This window comes from Ambystoma mexicanum, chromosome 3q, assembly GCF_040938575.1.
Source record: "Ambystoma mexicanum isolate Mex_15411 chromosome 3q, UKY_AmexF1_1, whole genome shotgun sequence".
In the NCBI taxonomy this organism is placed as follows: Eukaryota; Metazoa; Chordata; class Amphibia; order Caudata; family Ambystomatidae; genus Ambystoma; species Ambystoma mexicanum.
Genome location: NC_090926.1, coordinates 845,819,544 through 845,836,197, shown reverse-complemented (window position 1 = coordinate 845,836,197; position 16,654 = coordinate 845,819,544). Strand labels below are relative to the sequence as shown.

The window sequence follows — 16,654 nt, the reverse complement described above, 5'->3', positions numbered from 1 at the left end:
GTTGCACGTTTTCTTTACCTCTTTGTACCCACTGGCACCTTCCTACTCCCTGCCAGGTTGCTTGCACCCTTCTCTCTCATTTTGGGTTGCTTGTGCCCTCTTTAATATAATCTTTTTGCTCTGCTTTCTGACTTTCTCTTACTTTCTCTCGATCTCGTCACTCTTCTTTCAATCTTTACTAGTTTTCTTTTCTTTTCTTTCCACTTTTCCGCTCCAAGCCGCTTTATGCGTTTGCTTTCGCTGCTCCACTTCAGACATTTGCATGCTCCTGAGTCTCTCGCTCTCTTATTTCACACAAGACTCACCCGGGCTGCAGGGTGGTGACAAGCGGTCCCTACTGGTTGTGTGGACCTGAAGTCAGGGTCTCACCACCTGCCCACCAGATACCTTTGGGGCTGGCACAGGTCCCAAGGAAACAAGCAATGTTCCAACCACCAACAGCAGTCTGCAAGATGCTTCATTTTGGCTTTTTGAGACTCGGTTCCCTAGCCACGCTGCAACCCCTCAGAAACACTGGGCCAGCATCAAAGCACACCGTTCTCCTCTGAGCTGTCACTCCGTCTGCTCTCTGCTCCTTGGCTTCTCTGGTGCAAACAACATCCCCAGCTTGCTGATTCAGATGTGCAGAACCACACCTTTTATATTTGGAAAAGCAGTCAAGTGGAGTCCAGTGTGAGTGATAATTAGCGAATGTCTGACTATGCCTGACACTCACGATGGGCCAAATTAAGTTATTTCTACAGCCTGTTTCCCTTACACTCCCCATGCTTTTCCTATAGGAAATCTTTACTACTCCCAGTTGCTTCTTCCTCGTCCCAGTATTTGTTGGAAATGGGAGGAGTGATGGTATGGGTTTGGAAATACCCCATGAAAGCTGAGGGAAGGAGGACTGAGGTAGAATGGGAAAAAGGAGGAATACCATGTCTCACCCTTAGATGTTCTCCTCCCAATCCTCCGAAGCCCGCCACTCAGGTTATCCTCCCTTGCTTGTCAACCCTCAGGGTCAGGATCCAAAAGCAATGGCCCTTGCCTGGCCACTTGACTAGAGGATCCTGGGGGAGTAGGTGGGAGAACACCATCAGGTTTATCACACCACCTTGAGGTTAACCCTGTGTACAGAACTGTTGGCCACAAGAGAATTCCACTGTCAAGACATGGATTCCTTGAAACAATTTCTGCAGAAGGAGATGTTGACCTCAAGGGAATTCTCAATATGCAGTTGGAGACATCAAAGGCCAACATGCATGCTGACTCTTGGAACACTCACCAGGACCTTGTAACAATTGCAGCACTAATGTATGCTTCTCTCTCACAAGTGGTCCTAGCCAATGAGGACCAGGCTTTGGCCATGTGTGGTAAGAGTTCACCATCCACCACAGGATGGGGCTTGCAACTGAACCATGTCCCTAGACACCCCTATCCTGTTGCAACTAACACCCCTTCTTCATGCACCCTGGTGTCCATGAGCCCCTGGAGGGAACATGGATTATTTGTCTTTTCTTTTTCCCCCATTATTGTGTTAGGGGACTAGACAAGCGGGCATGCTCGGAGAAGCCAACTGACATGGCCATGTGGATTGCTACATACAAGTGAACATTCCATTCAACAATTATGTGTGTGATATGTGCAGTCTGTCATGCAGGCCTATTTAGCAAGTCCAAATAAATGTCCACTGTCATTTCAGATTTGTTGTAACCACTCCCCGAGAAGACACCTAATTCTGCATTCCATCTGCTGGACACTGACCCTCCAATACCAATGTGGAGGTTGAGTGTTAGGTGCAGGTGGTGATGGATTCACAGAACACCAGCATTACATCCAGGTAAGTTTGTTATGAGGTGTCAGAAATGCAGTGTGGACAAATAATAGGGGTGAAATAAACACCTCACTTTCCCTAACCTAACAAGGATTTCCCTACCTGTCCAACTAAGACTAAAGGAAAACACTCTAAAAAGCAAACTGTCCCTCACACATATACATACAATAAAACATACAGGTATCATATGGTAAACGATAACAGCTAGATTCAAACCTAAACTTTGCAAACATGTATCTTTGTAACCACTGCCGGATCCCCTTCCCTGCATTCATTCAGGATTTTACAAACCAGAGTTCAAATAAAGAAAGTTCCTTTCAATAGCCAAGTTCTGCTTCAAACAAAACACAAAGTTCTTTTCACTCCACAAGTCTTTCAGTTGGCACTTAAACAGGCTTATAATTAACCTGAATTTGGCAATCTTCAAAATGCTTATCAAAGTTCTACAGTTCTTGTTTGATAAACAAAAGACTTTGGGCCTCATTACGAGTTATACAGTAGAGGGATAACGGGGCCGGTAGAGATGCCGACCCCGTTATCCTTCTACCGCCCCATTCCAAGGTCTCCTCGCGGGACCTACTAAGGACGCATCAAACAACACGGCTGAACTTTTCATAGTCTGCAAGGAACTGGCCAACGCTGCAGCATCCTCTTTTTCTGTCACACCATCCCAGGATCTGTGCTCACCATGTCTGCATATAACACAAACACCCAAGACATCCTTTCTTCCCTCTCTTCCACACCACAGCATAACCAACACATGAGCGTCCCTTGGCTACCCTCCTCTTCCTCTCTCTTCTCTCTCACCCGCCACTCCCGATGAAGTCACCAGACAAGTTTGTTCTATGAAGGCTTCATCCAAACAGGTGGCACACTGCCCCTCAAAAACCATTAAGGACAACATTGAATCTCACTTTTGTCACTGGAGTTTTCCCAACTGCTCTTAAGCTCTTAAGCACTCCATTGTGCACCCTCTGCTCATGAAACCCTCTGCCGACCCCTTCATTCTGGCAAACTATCGCCCTATCTTTATCACTCCTTTTCTGGAGAAGTCGGCTATCTCGCAGGTGACCCTCCACACTGTATCAATGTGTTGCTTCCACAACCATCAATCTGGCTTTAGAGCATCCAGAGGCACGGAAACTGCTCTTCTGAACACCTGTGAAGACCATCCTTCAAATCTTGACATTAACACTCCCTCTGTCCTCATTCTCCTTGATCTCTCTTCTGCCTTTGACATGGTTAACCACAACATCCTGATCGCACACCTCAGAGACACCCTGGGAATCACAGGTCAGGCTCTGTCATGGTGAACCTCCTTTCTCTCCGACCGCCGACCTCAGGTGGAACTTGGAGCCTTTCTCTCTACTATCGCTCTTTCAACATGTGGCATTCCCCAGGGATCTAACCTATCCCACTGGCTCTTCAATGTCTATATGGCTGCCTTGCAATGTGTGATTGCCACTTTCACCTCTAACATCCAGTGTTATGTGGATGACACACAACTATCTTTCAGGCTACTCTCAGCCACCTCCCCCTCCTTGCTCAAATCTGACTGTCTGTCAGTTATTCAGTCATGGTGTGCTGCAAATGATCTCTGCCTCAACGCCAGTAAGACTGAGATTGTTTGCATAGGGACCACTGCCCCCGTTTTCCCACTTTCACTCTGGCTGGCCTCCCTTGGCCCTGCATCTGCACCCACCGGTGAGGCCAAAAACCATGGGGTCATCTTTGACTCCACTCGCTCCTTCTCCTCCCACATTAGGGACACCTCTAAAAAGTCTAACTATCAGCTACACCTCCTCAGAGGTACTCCATCTCTTCTCACTTTCCCCAGTGTCTCACTGTCTCCAGCACCCTGGTTCACTCTAGGCTGGACTACCACAACAGCCTCTTTCTCAACCTCCCTGCTTCCAATCTGCGCCCTCTGAAACTTGTCCAGAACAGAACTCTGAGACTTATTCTTGGCCTCAACCCCAGGGACTGAATCTCTCCAGTGCTGAAATCCCTCCACTGGCTCTCCGTGGCTGCAAGGGTCATGTTCAAGACTTTCTGCATTGTCCACAAGGCTTTCTGGGGCCTGGAACCTACTTATATGCAAATATGCTTACCTAAATACTGTCCCTCCTGAGCTCTCCGCTCATCTACCTCCAACCTTCTTAGAGTGAGCCGGTTCTCCAAACACAGATTTGGAGGGAGATCTTTATCCTTATCAGAGGTCGCCCTCTGGAACAGCCTCCCTCCCCTGCTCCAGCTTGAGCCTGATCTCTTTAAGTTCCCGGAAAATCCTCAAGACTTTCCTCTTCTCCTCTTCCTTCTCTCTCCCCCTACCCTGAAAACCTATCCCTCTGCTCCTTCCCTCTCTCCCACCTTTTCCATACAGGTTGTTGACTGGCTGCCTGGTGTACCTCAGAGTCTCACAGGTACCAGAAACCCCCACCAGTACTTTCGCACTTGCCTATGGGCCTTGCACTCACCTCATTATCTCTGCACTTATAATGAACCAAGAGAGTAACATACATCTCTCTACCCTTACCCCAGTCTCCTAGGACTGGGTGCACTTGGACCCCCTCCCTGGACTTGTTCACACCTCCACCTCCCCCCACTCCCTGTAATCATCTTTGCACTTGTGCGATCCGATTGCACCATGCCCGAAGATTGTCTGTCTGTTCCCCCCTGTCTTTACTCCCTGAATGGTCATGCTTTAATTGTGCTTGGAAAAACTGCAGAATTTCCATCAGACCTATTTGCTATTATCCCCAATGTTAATTGTACTATACGCACTTACTCTGCCTGTGGGAACTATTACCGTTTCAGAATTTCAAGGGCTTGTTTTTCCCCTTGTTCCCTCGCTCCTTGAACCTTTTGAAACACTTGCCTTGTGTATAGGCGCTTTATAAATAAACATTACCATTACCAGTAGTAGGGCCTGTATGTGGCAGCTGGGTGAGTAGGAGTCAGCGATGACAGTTCAGGTGGGGGTGGAGAGGGGACACATGAAGTGCCAAAGTGGTAGGATGTCAACCAGAGACTGAGGGTGCAGACACATGGAGAGAGGGGAAGCTAAGAGGGTGGCTGAGTGGTGGGGATTTTGACATGAAAATTGTTGCTGGTGAGGGCCAGGATAAGGGTAGGGGAATGGGGTGGTAACAGAAGTTGTGCGTCTAGTGTTAATGGGTCATGTGGGCTGGAAGACACAAAGGGATCAGGAGGGGTTGAGGTTGGAAGAAGTACTCCAGGGGTGGGGGTTTATAAGGGACATTATAATGGGTTGTAGACACATGTGCCACCACTGTTCATGCATAGTGGAGACGTGTGCGCTCTGGGGAGAAGGAGGGATTGTGGGTGTATAGGAAGGACTCTACCAACAGATGTGGTCACAGATGACAGGCAAAGTGATCTGACCCTACCAGGAGGGGTTGTCAGAGCAGCAGAGGCAGAGTGGTGTTGCATCTTGTTTGGAGACCGAGGCAGAGGCATCAGGTGGTATGGGCGTTGTTGTTGTTATATTTGTAGGCAACTCTGATTAATAATGTATTATTAGATTAATGAGAACCTTGTGTAACAAGGATTTGCCTAATAAGGACACAAACGGTCTGGAGGGAGCAACTCAGAATTTGTGAGCTCTCTGTTTTGTGTATTCGACAGGTGTCTGCACAACAATGTATGCTGAATAGAGTTTGAGTTAGTAAATGTATGCAAGGTGTGCCGTTTGAAAAGAAGCAATGTTGTACTTTGTGAGTTTAGAGTTGAGTGGTATGAATTTTAGGCAGTCATTTACTTGCATAGTGTGTTTTTTATTATGGATTGTTTAATACATTTTTAACATATTGGGCCTCATTACGAGTTGGGCGAAAAGGGATACCGGGCACCGTTAAGGACATCGGTGCCGGTAATCCCTTTGCACCCTAAACGAGTTCCCTTAGCGGGTCCCTTCCTTAACGCCTGGTTTTACCATGCGTTAAGGACAGGGCCCATTAAGGGACTTTAGAGCTAATAACGGTACCGCATTTTGCGGTACCGTTATTAGAGCCTTCCCCCTTCCCATTGAGCCCTATTGGGGCTCAAATGGGAATGGGGAATGGCTTTTTCAATGGGGATTTACCAGTCCCACAAAGGTCGGAATAGACCGGTAAGTCCCCATTGAACCAGGGCGGACTCGGTACCGGTATTGGAGGTAGTCATGGGGCAAATAGCGCCATGATTACCTCCATTATCGGGATGAGGTCCATTGTCTTATTAAAATCATTTTTGTAATATGACATTTTTCTAGTGGTTGAGTGTATTTTAGTAATAGGTGTAGGTATTTTTACCTAATAGCGTTCTTCTTTCCCGCCAGTGGGGCACAGCATATAGGCAACGAGATTCTTTAGTCTAGGAGCATGCGCAAGTCCTTTAGGGGGGACGAATCTCGGGACCAGTAAAAATGTCCCCTCAATCTTTTTGATTGTATATGCGGTATATCCACACATGCCATGTGCAGCAGGGTAGTGCGTAGGCCAGTGCCCACCGAGGAAGGAGCATAGATGTGTGGGGATTCTGCCCCCCCTGGTAAGATGTGGAGGAGGCATCGAGTAGGGATATGGATTTTGTGCAGTTTACCGGGCTGCTGAGTCATGAGGGTGCATTGATGGATTTATAGGAAGGGCATGATGTTGATTGGGAGGAGATACAGGGCATTGAAGAGGGTTACATACTGGAGATGGAATATGTAGATGTAAGTGGCAGGGGTGGAGATGAGATTGGGGGAAATGAGGAGAGGGAAAGGAAGGTTAACAGGTACAGTGGCTTGGCAGCTGTTGATGTTCCCTCAAGAAGAGCAGGATTAGCAACAATATCGCAGAGGGATCCAGCATGAAGATGGCAGTCAGGTGAGTCTTTTCTGTTGCACTTGATGCATGCAACCCAGGGAACATACGTTATCAAGCCAATATGCCACCAACTGTGTTTCCAATATTTAGAATTTTGGGCGTCTGACATGGAAACTTTTATTCCTACTTTTGATGAGTGTAGACATGATTTGTGCCCTTTATGGCAAGGATGTCGATATTGTGGGGGGTGTCTACTTTTAATGTTATGTGGCACACAGTGTTTGTCAATGTATTTATTTATTGTGAATGTTTAAAGTGCTTATACAGCAAGTAAATAGTGTTTCAAAGCACCCAAAGGGCAACAGGGAGGGAGCATGGAAATGAAAATCCAATATAACAATGAAAGGTAGAGGCGGAGCTACTAGGCCTTTTGAGCATTCAGAATCTGCAAGTGCAGAGAGAGAGAGAAAAGGGATGAACGCCTGGGGGATAAGTGCAAGGTGTACCAGGAGAGAAGTGCTAGGGAGTGAGCAACTGTAAGTGCCTAGGTGACCGGTCAGCTGCCAAGAAATATGTGAGTGCAGGCCTGAGGTGGCATAGTCCAGTGGGTGCCAAGGAAAATGATGAGAGCGGGCATAGGCTGAAGGTGATTGGTGTGGGAGGCCAGGGCCCAAGACGACACATAAGGGCCCTGGTCACCAATCTCACCAACTGTGGGGTTCATCAGAGGAGTGTGGATGGGAAGGAGGTGAAGGAGGTGAAAAGTAAAGTCTTGAGGAGCTTCTAGAATTTGAGGAGATCTGGTTCAAGACAAAGAGGAAGGGGAAGCTGTTCCATAGGAGGGTGCCTGCCAAGGAAAGAGATCGGCACCAGCTCACTGTTTAGCCAAGCGCTTGACAAACAGAGAGTTGGTACCAGAGGAACATAAAGATCTGAAGGGACAGTATTTAGTGAAAGCAAGTTGTAGATAGCGTGGTCCCCTGACATAGAAAGCCTTATGGATGATTCAGAGAGATTTGAAATGGTCATTGCAGCAAACGGGAGCCAGTGGAGAGATTTTATGGCTTTAGAGATGCAGTCCCAGGGCATGAGGCCAATGATAAGTCCTGTTCTGGATTTGCCTGAGGGATTGTAAAGATGAAGAGGGTAGATTAAGGAAAAGACTATTGCAGTACTCTATCCTAGAGAACCAGCACTCTAGAGACATTGAGCTTCTGTGGGAAAATGTGGGAAGGAAAGGAAGATTTCCTTTGAGGAGGTAAAGTTGAAATTGGGCCTTCTTGCACGGTCCAGAATATGAGGGAGAGGGGGAAAGAGAAGAGTGAAAGATGATTCCCAGGTTTCTAGGTTCAGATAAAGGAGAAGGGGAGAGCCCATAGAAGAGGGTCAGAGTGAGGGGAAGAAAGAGGGAGCAGTAGTCCCAATAGGAAGGATCTCAGTCTTGCTGGAGTTGAGACAGAGTTCATTGGCAGTGCACCAGGACTAGATGGCAGATAGGCAGTCAGGAATGATGGAGGAAGTAAGGAGAGGGTCAGAGGGAAGTTTGAAGAAGAGATGTGTTGCGTCTGCGTAACACTGGACGTTAGGTGAGAAGGTGAAGATGAGGTCTGCAAGTGCGGCAAGGTAGGTGTTAGAGATCTAAGGAGAAAGGTTGGAGCCCTGGGGGACACTGCAGCTGGAGAAAGAGTTGGGGGAGGAGAAAGAGCCCAAAATAACACGGGACAGATGGTCAATGAGGAAGGAAGTCAGATAGCTCAGTGCCCACTCCGTTATACATAGGGTGTCATGGAGCCGCTTTATGAGGATGGAGTGGTTGACTGTATCAAATGTAGAGGAGAGATCAAGTAGAATGAGAACAGCTGGAGATTTGGAATCAAGAGATGCAAGCCGTTCCTCACAGGTGTTCAGAGGAGCAGTTTCCGTGCCTCTGGATGCTCGGAATCTAGATTGATGGTCATAGAAGCAACCTACAAGTTCAGTGTGCTGGCTAAGTTGAGAGAAGACCAGCTTCTTCAAGATTTTACCAAGGAAGGGGGTGATAGGTATGGGGCGGTAGTTGGCTGGACAAGAGGGGTCTGCAGAAGGTTTTCTCAGGAGGGGTCGCACACGGAGTGCTTGAGGGAGGAGGGGAAAGGTGTAGTAGCAAAAGAGTGCTTGCAGAAATCAGCAAGTGCAGGGGCAAGAGGGTCAATATTGTCCTTAATGGTTCTGGAAGAAGCAGGGGGAAACCTGTTTGGAAGAGACAACTCTGGTGACCTCATCAGGTGTGATAGGAGAGAAGGAGGAGAGAAAGGCAGATGGAGGATGGGAGGCCATTGTAGTCAAGGGTCTGGGGAAGGGAGGGACGCAAGTGTGCCCATCCAAGAGAAGCATTCTCTGGGTGTTGTAATGGGCAAGCTGGATTACCCAGATTTCATCATTGAAGGCCATCAGGGATGCGGCTTTAGTGTGTGTGTGTTCCACAGTGGTTATACTTTATGTGTAGTATGTTTAGGCTACCTCATTGCGTGTGTCCCGTCCCAGTGTCCTTTAGCCTGTTAAGGGAATGGGTGATGCCTGTGGATTAAGACGGAAGGACTTCTGCACCTCTACTGCTATGCCACAATGTGTGGAAGTTTTATGCCGGACACAACATGCCACAATGATTTTGCATACTACAGGGAGTGCCTATAACAATATGCCACCTGAGTGGTGATTGGAGCAGAAGTATGGAGGGTTATGCAACAGTTTCTCAAAATACAGAGGTGGAATTGCAATTCTTTTCCAACTTCTACTTCAGCATGTTCAAAACTTTCCACACTCAACTCCTTTATGGGGAAATTTACACCAACAACATCTTCTGGAATACGTTTTTTGACTTGTAATACAATTGGCTTATAACTTCTTTCATACACAAAAAAACAATGGTTCTTACATGCATTTGTATGCCATTGGCAATGCAGGTTGCTATTCTCTCCCCAGTGATCCTTTCGACAAGGATGGTTTTACCCTGATGTCTCTGATTTCTTTCCACACAACCAATTGGCTGTTGACAATGGGATTTACAACTTGTAGGATTGGTACATTCAATCTGCCTTGATATCCCTTGGCTTTGGCAATGCAGGAAATAAGGTCCCTTATTTAGATAGCCCTCTTTTTGAAAATGGTATCCCTTTTTTATGTTTGCCCTTCAGGGGCTTGGGCAATTCAGGTTACACTGTTCTCTCATTGGGCGTCTCCTTCCATATTCACTTTGTTTAATTATGGCCCCCTTCTGGTTTTAACAATGCAAGTTACAATCTGCTCCTGTTCGCCCTCCATCTTTTGACTATTTCCATTCAGTCTGTTTGAATTTAAATGTTCAGTATTCAAAATTGGCTTACTTGCACAGTCGATTTTGGGCTGCCCCCGGGGTTACATTGATTAAGCCAACTCACTGTTTGATTCTGGCATCTCCTCCAGACAGGCTTCCTCTGCTTCACTGCTCGTCGGGTATTTCCCCGCATTTAAGAGCTATGGTTGGCTTCCTGCTGGCTGTGCTGTCTATCAATGGAGCTCACCCTGCTCCAAACGAGCTGCGGTGAAGTCCTCATGACGCGGAGAGCGCGCCATCTGCATCTCTTGGGCACCAACACTTCAGCCAAAGGCTCTTCACGGCGTCCCACTATCGGCGAAGCGGTGAGGTTCTGCTTCAGTCTGCTTCTGATGCTCCCGCTGATTCCTCTTAACCCACACAAAGAACTTGCGCAGGACGGTTATTGGGAAGGGCTAGCGCAAACTATGATCAGTAAATTGATAAATAGTTTTTAGCGTGGCACAATATTTACTTTTGTGGCACAAAGTCACTTCGCGCCACAGTTCATTTTTGTAAATTAGAGGCATGGTGTTCTGTATGTTAAGGAATTTCATCACTGAAAAATAGAAGGAAATCTACTTCAAAAGCAGACAGGGGCAGTTCCTTAAAACTGGACATACCCAAACGTGTGGGGCTACTCATACATAAATAACTTCATTATTTTAAGGACCGGCCCATACCACATTATTATTAGTACTTATTTAATGCTTATAGGAGCTCAGGAAAATGTTAACACCATATTTAGTTTTAAAGTTTAATAAGCTTTATTTAGGACATGCCAGGATTGGCTGGAGGAAGAATTGAAGAAAGAAGATAGACACGAGGAGCATATATATAGTCAAATGCACTATGTAATTAATATCCAATCAGAAGCACGTTCTGCACATATCACAAAGCATGCTGATAAACACCATAGTCCCCCTAATATGTATGTGCACGATATATGTTAGGGAGCTAAAACTTTACCTAGCCATAAAAATACAGAAGATAACATATGCAGGTCAGTTTAGTGCTTGACTAAATAAATAATCACCAACACGAACCTACTGTGAACAGGATATAGTGTAGTTTACATAACATAAATATACCCTCGAAGAAATCAATACCTGGATAGTAATTAGTAATATGTCTAGCGCAGTTGGCTCCTCTGGGGTCGACAGGGATTTTCGCTGACTCTGTAGCTTTGATATCTGCATCCACTTGCCATTGAAAAATGAATAAAGGGTCTCGACCTCCCTGATTGCAACTATTAGGACATTGCCATGCCGGTCCTTGATTGGTTCATAATAAACTCTTCCTAGGTTGTGGGTTCCAAGAAGATTCTGAAATAAAATAAACCACTTGTGAAAAAAGGCTAGATCATTTGGTTTACTTTCAAAAGAAGAGAGTGAGATGCCTTAATTTACACTTTTGATCTATGCAAACAATACCGACGAATTCATGCACATCCAGGTTCTGCATAGATTAAGGAATAGGGAATACATGTTTTGCATCATCTGAACAATGTAGTCATCACATAAGATGAATGATATCATGTATACGAATATTCTATTTTCAATTAACCAACCCTGCCAAGGGCTGCGACAGGTGGTAATGGTCTGGGTCCCGAATTAAAGGCCTGAGAGAACGTTTGGGCCGTTAACTGAGGCTCCGCATGTAACCACTGGTTCCATCACTTGGAACTGATAGTTAAAGCTATTAGCTCAAGTCCCGTGGCCTGAGATGGGGCTAAGTCAAAGTATTTTCTTTACGTGAATGGGTCACCTCGCTGCGCCCCGTTCACAGAATGAAAAGACTTTTCAAAGATGGCCACCCACAGAGCTCTTGTTCCTTTTCCATGGTGGCCATCCAGGGCAGAGCAGAAGGAGCAGCAAAAGCACTTCCATCAGCCGCAATGAGGTAAGTGGGGAGGGGGATTGTAAAAAAAAGGGAATGCAGGGTAGAGGGATATAGAGGGTGGGTGAACTCGCCATCAGGTAGCTTGGAATGCAGGGTGAGATTGCCAGTTTCTGTCCTCCTGATTGACTGGCTAGCCACTGCAGGGCGCACATACGTTATAAAGACGTCAGAGAGTAGTTTTCTTTGAGAAGCAAAGTCATATGTTGATAATCAGTCTGTGCAGTTGCTCAGTAATTCATTCTCTCAAGGTTCAAAAATGTTGTTTTATTCAACATTTGTATGCTGGAAAATGCATTGTAACAACACTAGTTAATAGTATGATACACAACAGTTTTCAAAATCAAATTATGAGCTTGAAAAAAAGCAAGTGTTAAGTCGGGTCTTACATGATTCATAACAGTTAGCAAGTATACTCTAATGTATACAATGCCCACGCCCACAGTGTTTGTTTCCCAGTGCGGAGGCTTATCTAAATAGAGACATAATTCAACCAAAGCCTACGATGTCCAGACATGCGTCTGTGGCAGGAAAGGAAAACAGTAGGGTAAAGTAGGACACGAAAAACATGACATGGGAATAACAGAAAGATGGGAGAGCTGTGGTGGTATAAGGGTTCCTGCGTGACAAGTGGAAAAAAAGAAGTGAGAAACGCATGTTACAGAGGTATAGGAAGCACGGGTAAAGCAAATGGGCAGTGAAGAAGTATAAAATGAGGGCATTGTCCTTTGAAGAGACAGACTGAAGAGACAGACCATCGACTCTAGATGATTCAAATGCGATCTGAACCTGTTCTACCGAGTAATGTGGTCAAAGCATGGCACTCAGTAGCTCACCTTGTAAATGACTCAAGATGCCGGCCTACATGAGCCATCAGTTATTGTTAAAAACCTGGACATCGTGAAATTAGAAAACACAAATGATTTCCACTAACCTGTGAGGCAACATCCCGCCATGCCTCCGTAAAACCATGCATCCAACACATGTAGTTATGCAGTTCCTTTCCCACAATGAGGCCAAATCACATTAGATGTCACATTACTGAGGATAAGGAGCAGAATGGGAGTCTGAAATGAAGCTCACCTCAAGGTTCAAGTTAAGTATTTATTCCGAGCTTATGATGTAACTCTGAACAAAAAGCCCATACATCTTCCTCGCCAGCATCTCCCTTCCAACTGCTCCTTTTAGAACTTCCTTTGTGTCATTTTTTGACTTATCCTCGTTCCACTGGTACTCCATGCTTCACCAACACCACGTTTTATATATAACACACCTCCTTTTCTTCTTCATCCTACATTTCACATATAACTCGGTCTCTTCACATTCGCCACTCTCCCCAAATTCCACACGTGTCCCCCCTTCTAGCCGTATTGCTCCCCTCATCCCCTGTTTAACTTGTACAGGATCACAGAATACAGTAGATCCACCTTCTCCCTCACAACTCCCTCGCTAATTCTCCAGAGGAGAACCCTGCCCACATAACCTTGCACGGGGCAGCCACCACTGCTGCCACAGCCGCCACAGCAAACACAGCTCGCAGGGAGAGTGGAAGATAACAAATAGTTACGTTCCAGAAAATCCCAAACCCGTGTGTTGATGCAGAGGACATGATAGAGCATTTCGAAGCAAGGCTTGACTGGGCCAGTCACAGGGGTCGCCTTTTATAATTTCACTGGTTTTGGCTTTTACAATTTGCATTTCCTTTGTTCCATTGTTTCCATTTTTCATATATTATTTATTTAATCGTTTTGTTATAACTTTAAGAACCAAAACAACATAGAGCAAACAAAACAAAACAGAGCTGTGAGCATAGGTGAAACAGTCATATAGAAACATTTGGTGCATTTTGCATCGTAAAGCCTCCCATGCACAACAAACCCACTCTTCTCTTCTAGTGCAATAACTAGCCACATAACTAAATGTCTCTACCCATTTATCCTAGATTGCCTAGAAAGGCGTTAGAAAGTCCCACAGAGCGTAGAGCATGAGCCCCAGCCCAATACTATGAACGTGTGACGACTCTGCCTGCCCGCTGTGCCCGTGTGTGCGTATTGCCCATGGTGATATGCTTAAACAAAGGCATCCACCATTTCCCCAAACTTGGCAGTGCGAGGTGAAGTTGCTGGCTAGTTTTGCATTGCATATTCTTGGACAATAGGACCTGTCACTGTTTATCAGGTGGGGTTTCTGTTTTCCAATCTAGTAGTATGGTTTTCCGGACACAGAATAATGCAGTCTGCATGTGCTTGTGCATTAAGGAATTATCATGCCGCTCTTCTGAATTAAGACCAAAGATCATTGCCGGGGCTGTCAGAGGAACTGCAGAGTCCTTGACTTTTGATCGACATCTATAGACCATTTCCCAGAAACGTCGTATGCCTGGACAGGATGCAAAGATGTGACCCGTGGACCCAACTTAACCACATTGCATCCAACAGTGAGGAGATTGTGAGAGACCCATAGTGTGAAGCTTGGAATACGTGTAATGTGCCCACTGTACATGCCTATATTGCATTTCCCTATGTTGTATACAATAGGATACTTTCTTAATTGTAGGAAAGGTCTCATAGATGTCTTGAGTGCCAAGAGGAGTGTGGAAGTCCTCGGACCAAATTTCCACCAATGTCATATTTCTTTTGAGATTGTCTGTTATGCAAAAGTCATAGAATGTTCAAAGTCGGGGAAATTCAAACACCTTTCATCCAAATTCTATCTTGGGATGGCTCCCCAGTCACAGATTCGGCAGTGTTAAAATTTAAGTAGAGTAGCCTATATGATTATAAAGACAATCCAGTTCTTGTTTGAGAGGCCAAAAAGCTCGAAGTATCTGAAAAACTGTAATATTTTCCCATCATTACACAGATCCATGACCATCACTGTGAGCCACGCATCTTCCATAACTCAAACACTTCCATTCTATTCTTTAATTTATCTGCCTTATATTTTACTGTTAAGAATGTGTACATATGACCCAGGAGATGTTTATTATTTGTTCCCTGTTCTGGGCATGGTTTAAACATTCGTCCTTTTGTCTCAGCCACCCATTCCCTATGATACTTCCTAATGTTCTCCCTGTACAACCGGAGAGCTTTACACATGTACTCCAATGGGTCTGCTAGCTCCATTTTAGCTGCCCTTATTCAGACATCATACGATACCTTAATTACTCAGGCTCCGATCCAGAAGTGCCTTGTCATCCCATTACCCCACTCTTTTCCCATTGAGAATACCCACCCTTCCCCTTTGTCAACCACCACACACACCTCATTCTTATCTCATACCACTATACCTCATATTCCCTCAAAACACATCGTCCACACCCTCACTTCACTCCACTTCACTATTTATACACAAAAAAAACGGACCCCTCCTTAGTCCACATCACTACAATAAAAACACCAATGAAAACATCAAAATACTACTTTTTCATTCTCACGCCCCCTTTATATCAGGCAGAGAGATCCCAGGCCCACTCAATACATGGGGCCTGTACCCTTATTCCTTCTATTGACACAGCACTGTCTTCTTCCCCCAACCAGAAAGGATCCTGTTACTCCTTTATCCTCTTTTTCTTTGTATAATAATTTTTAAAAAAGAGTCAACAATGCAAAATGCTATGTGGCCTTTCCACTCCATATTCGCATCACTGCCCACATGCCAACACTCTACTCCATACTCTCCAACACTCACTCTTCCCCCACCAGTTTTGTTTTCTCCTGCAAAGGTGCACTTACATTTACATGCTCTCCTGAGTTCCTCCGTCACAGGGTCAAATAAATAGCTTGAACAATCCAAGAGTGCCACCTGGGTCCAAAGTACAGACATGAATTCACGGAAACACAGCTTCTGCATACCTTGTGCACGGGGGACTGGTCGCTGCAGGTGAATACGGCCCTTACGGATTTAGGACCAGGAATTCTCTGTCCAAGCAGAGAGTTTGGGATCAGATTGGGTCACCAATTTGTAAGGCAGAACTCCAGACAAACAACCAGAGAAAAAATAATCCTCTAAGAAAAAAAACTTGGTGCACATCTTTGCAGGGAAAGCAAATGTATTGTGTATACAAAAAGGAAAAAGTTGACAGAGGGTGCTGTAGAACCCAGCTGCCATGAAGATCACTGGGTTGGTTCAATGAATGCAGGTCGTTTTATGGCAAATCAGGGTCACTCGTGACGCAAACAGTATACAGTGTTATCCCACCACCCTCATTGGCTACCACTTATATAAATACTACCAGTCTCCTATAGTCCCTTGACAGATTGGCCACATCTCGATCTACCCCTGTCCTCTAACACATGGGGCCTCATTACAAATTTGCTGGTTTGGAAACAAGGGTGCCGGTAAGCTCACCGGCACCCTTTTTTCCAGACCGGCAAACCACCTGTTTGCGTGCCAGGGCCACTGCGCCCGACAGGTCTGACCCTGCCGGGCGCAGCAGCCGCAGTAGGCAGACCGTTCTCAGAAGCACCGGCACCATTAGCAAGGGTTTTTCAGTTTTACTTGTGACCATATGTCTCTTAAACAAAGTCTTTCCATTGAATTCCGCTGACATCAGACAGCATTCACAAATCCTAGAATCATAGGGGAGACCAAAAAAAGTTGTACCCATCAACAAGCAAACAGATGTACATAACATCATTATTAATGTTTACGAGACGCAAATATACCTTTTTCTACAATTAGTTAAAAAAAATGAATTATTTATTCATTTGGCACACATTATAATCGAATGCACCAAGCACAAATCATAACTGTACACTTCATATAATCTCATCAGTAGGACTTTACATACAGATT

General features: G+C 45.5%; 1 protein-coding gene across 1 annotated transcript in view; it reads right to left on the bottom strand.

Moving 5' to 3' along the window:
- The window catches only part of ANKFN1 (ankyrin repeat and fibronectin type III domain containing 1), a 1,946,563-nt gene that overhangs the window by 571,488 nt on the left and 1,358,421 nt on the right, over positions 1-16,654 (bottom strand). The window contains exon 12 of the mRNA XM_069654938.1: positions 11,068-11,283. Within this exon, the coding sequence (XP_069511039.1) occupies positions 11,068-11,283 (216 nt within the window). The remainder of the gene's footprint in view (positions 1-11,067; positions 11,284-16,654) is intronic.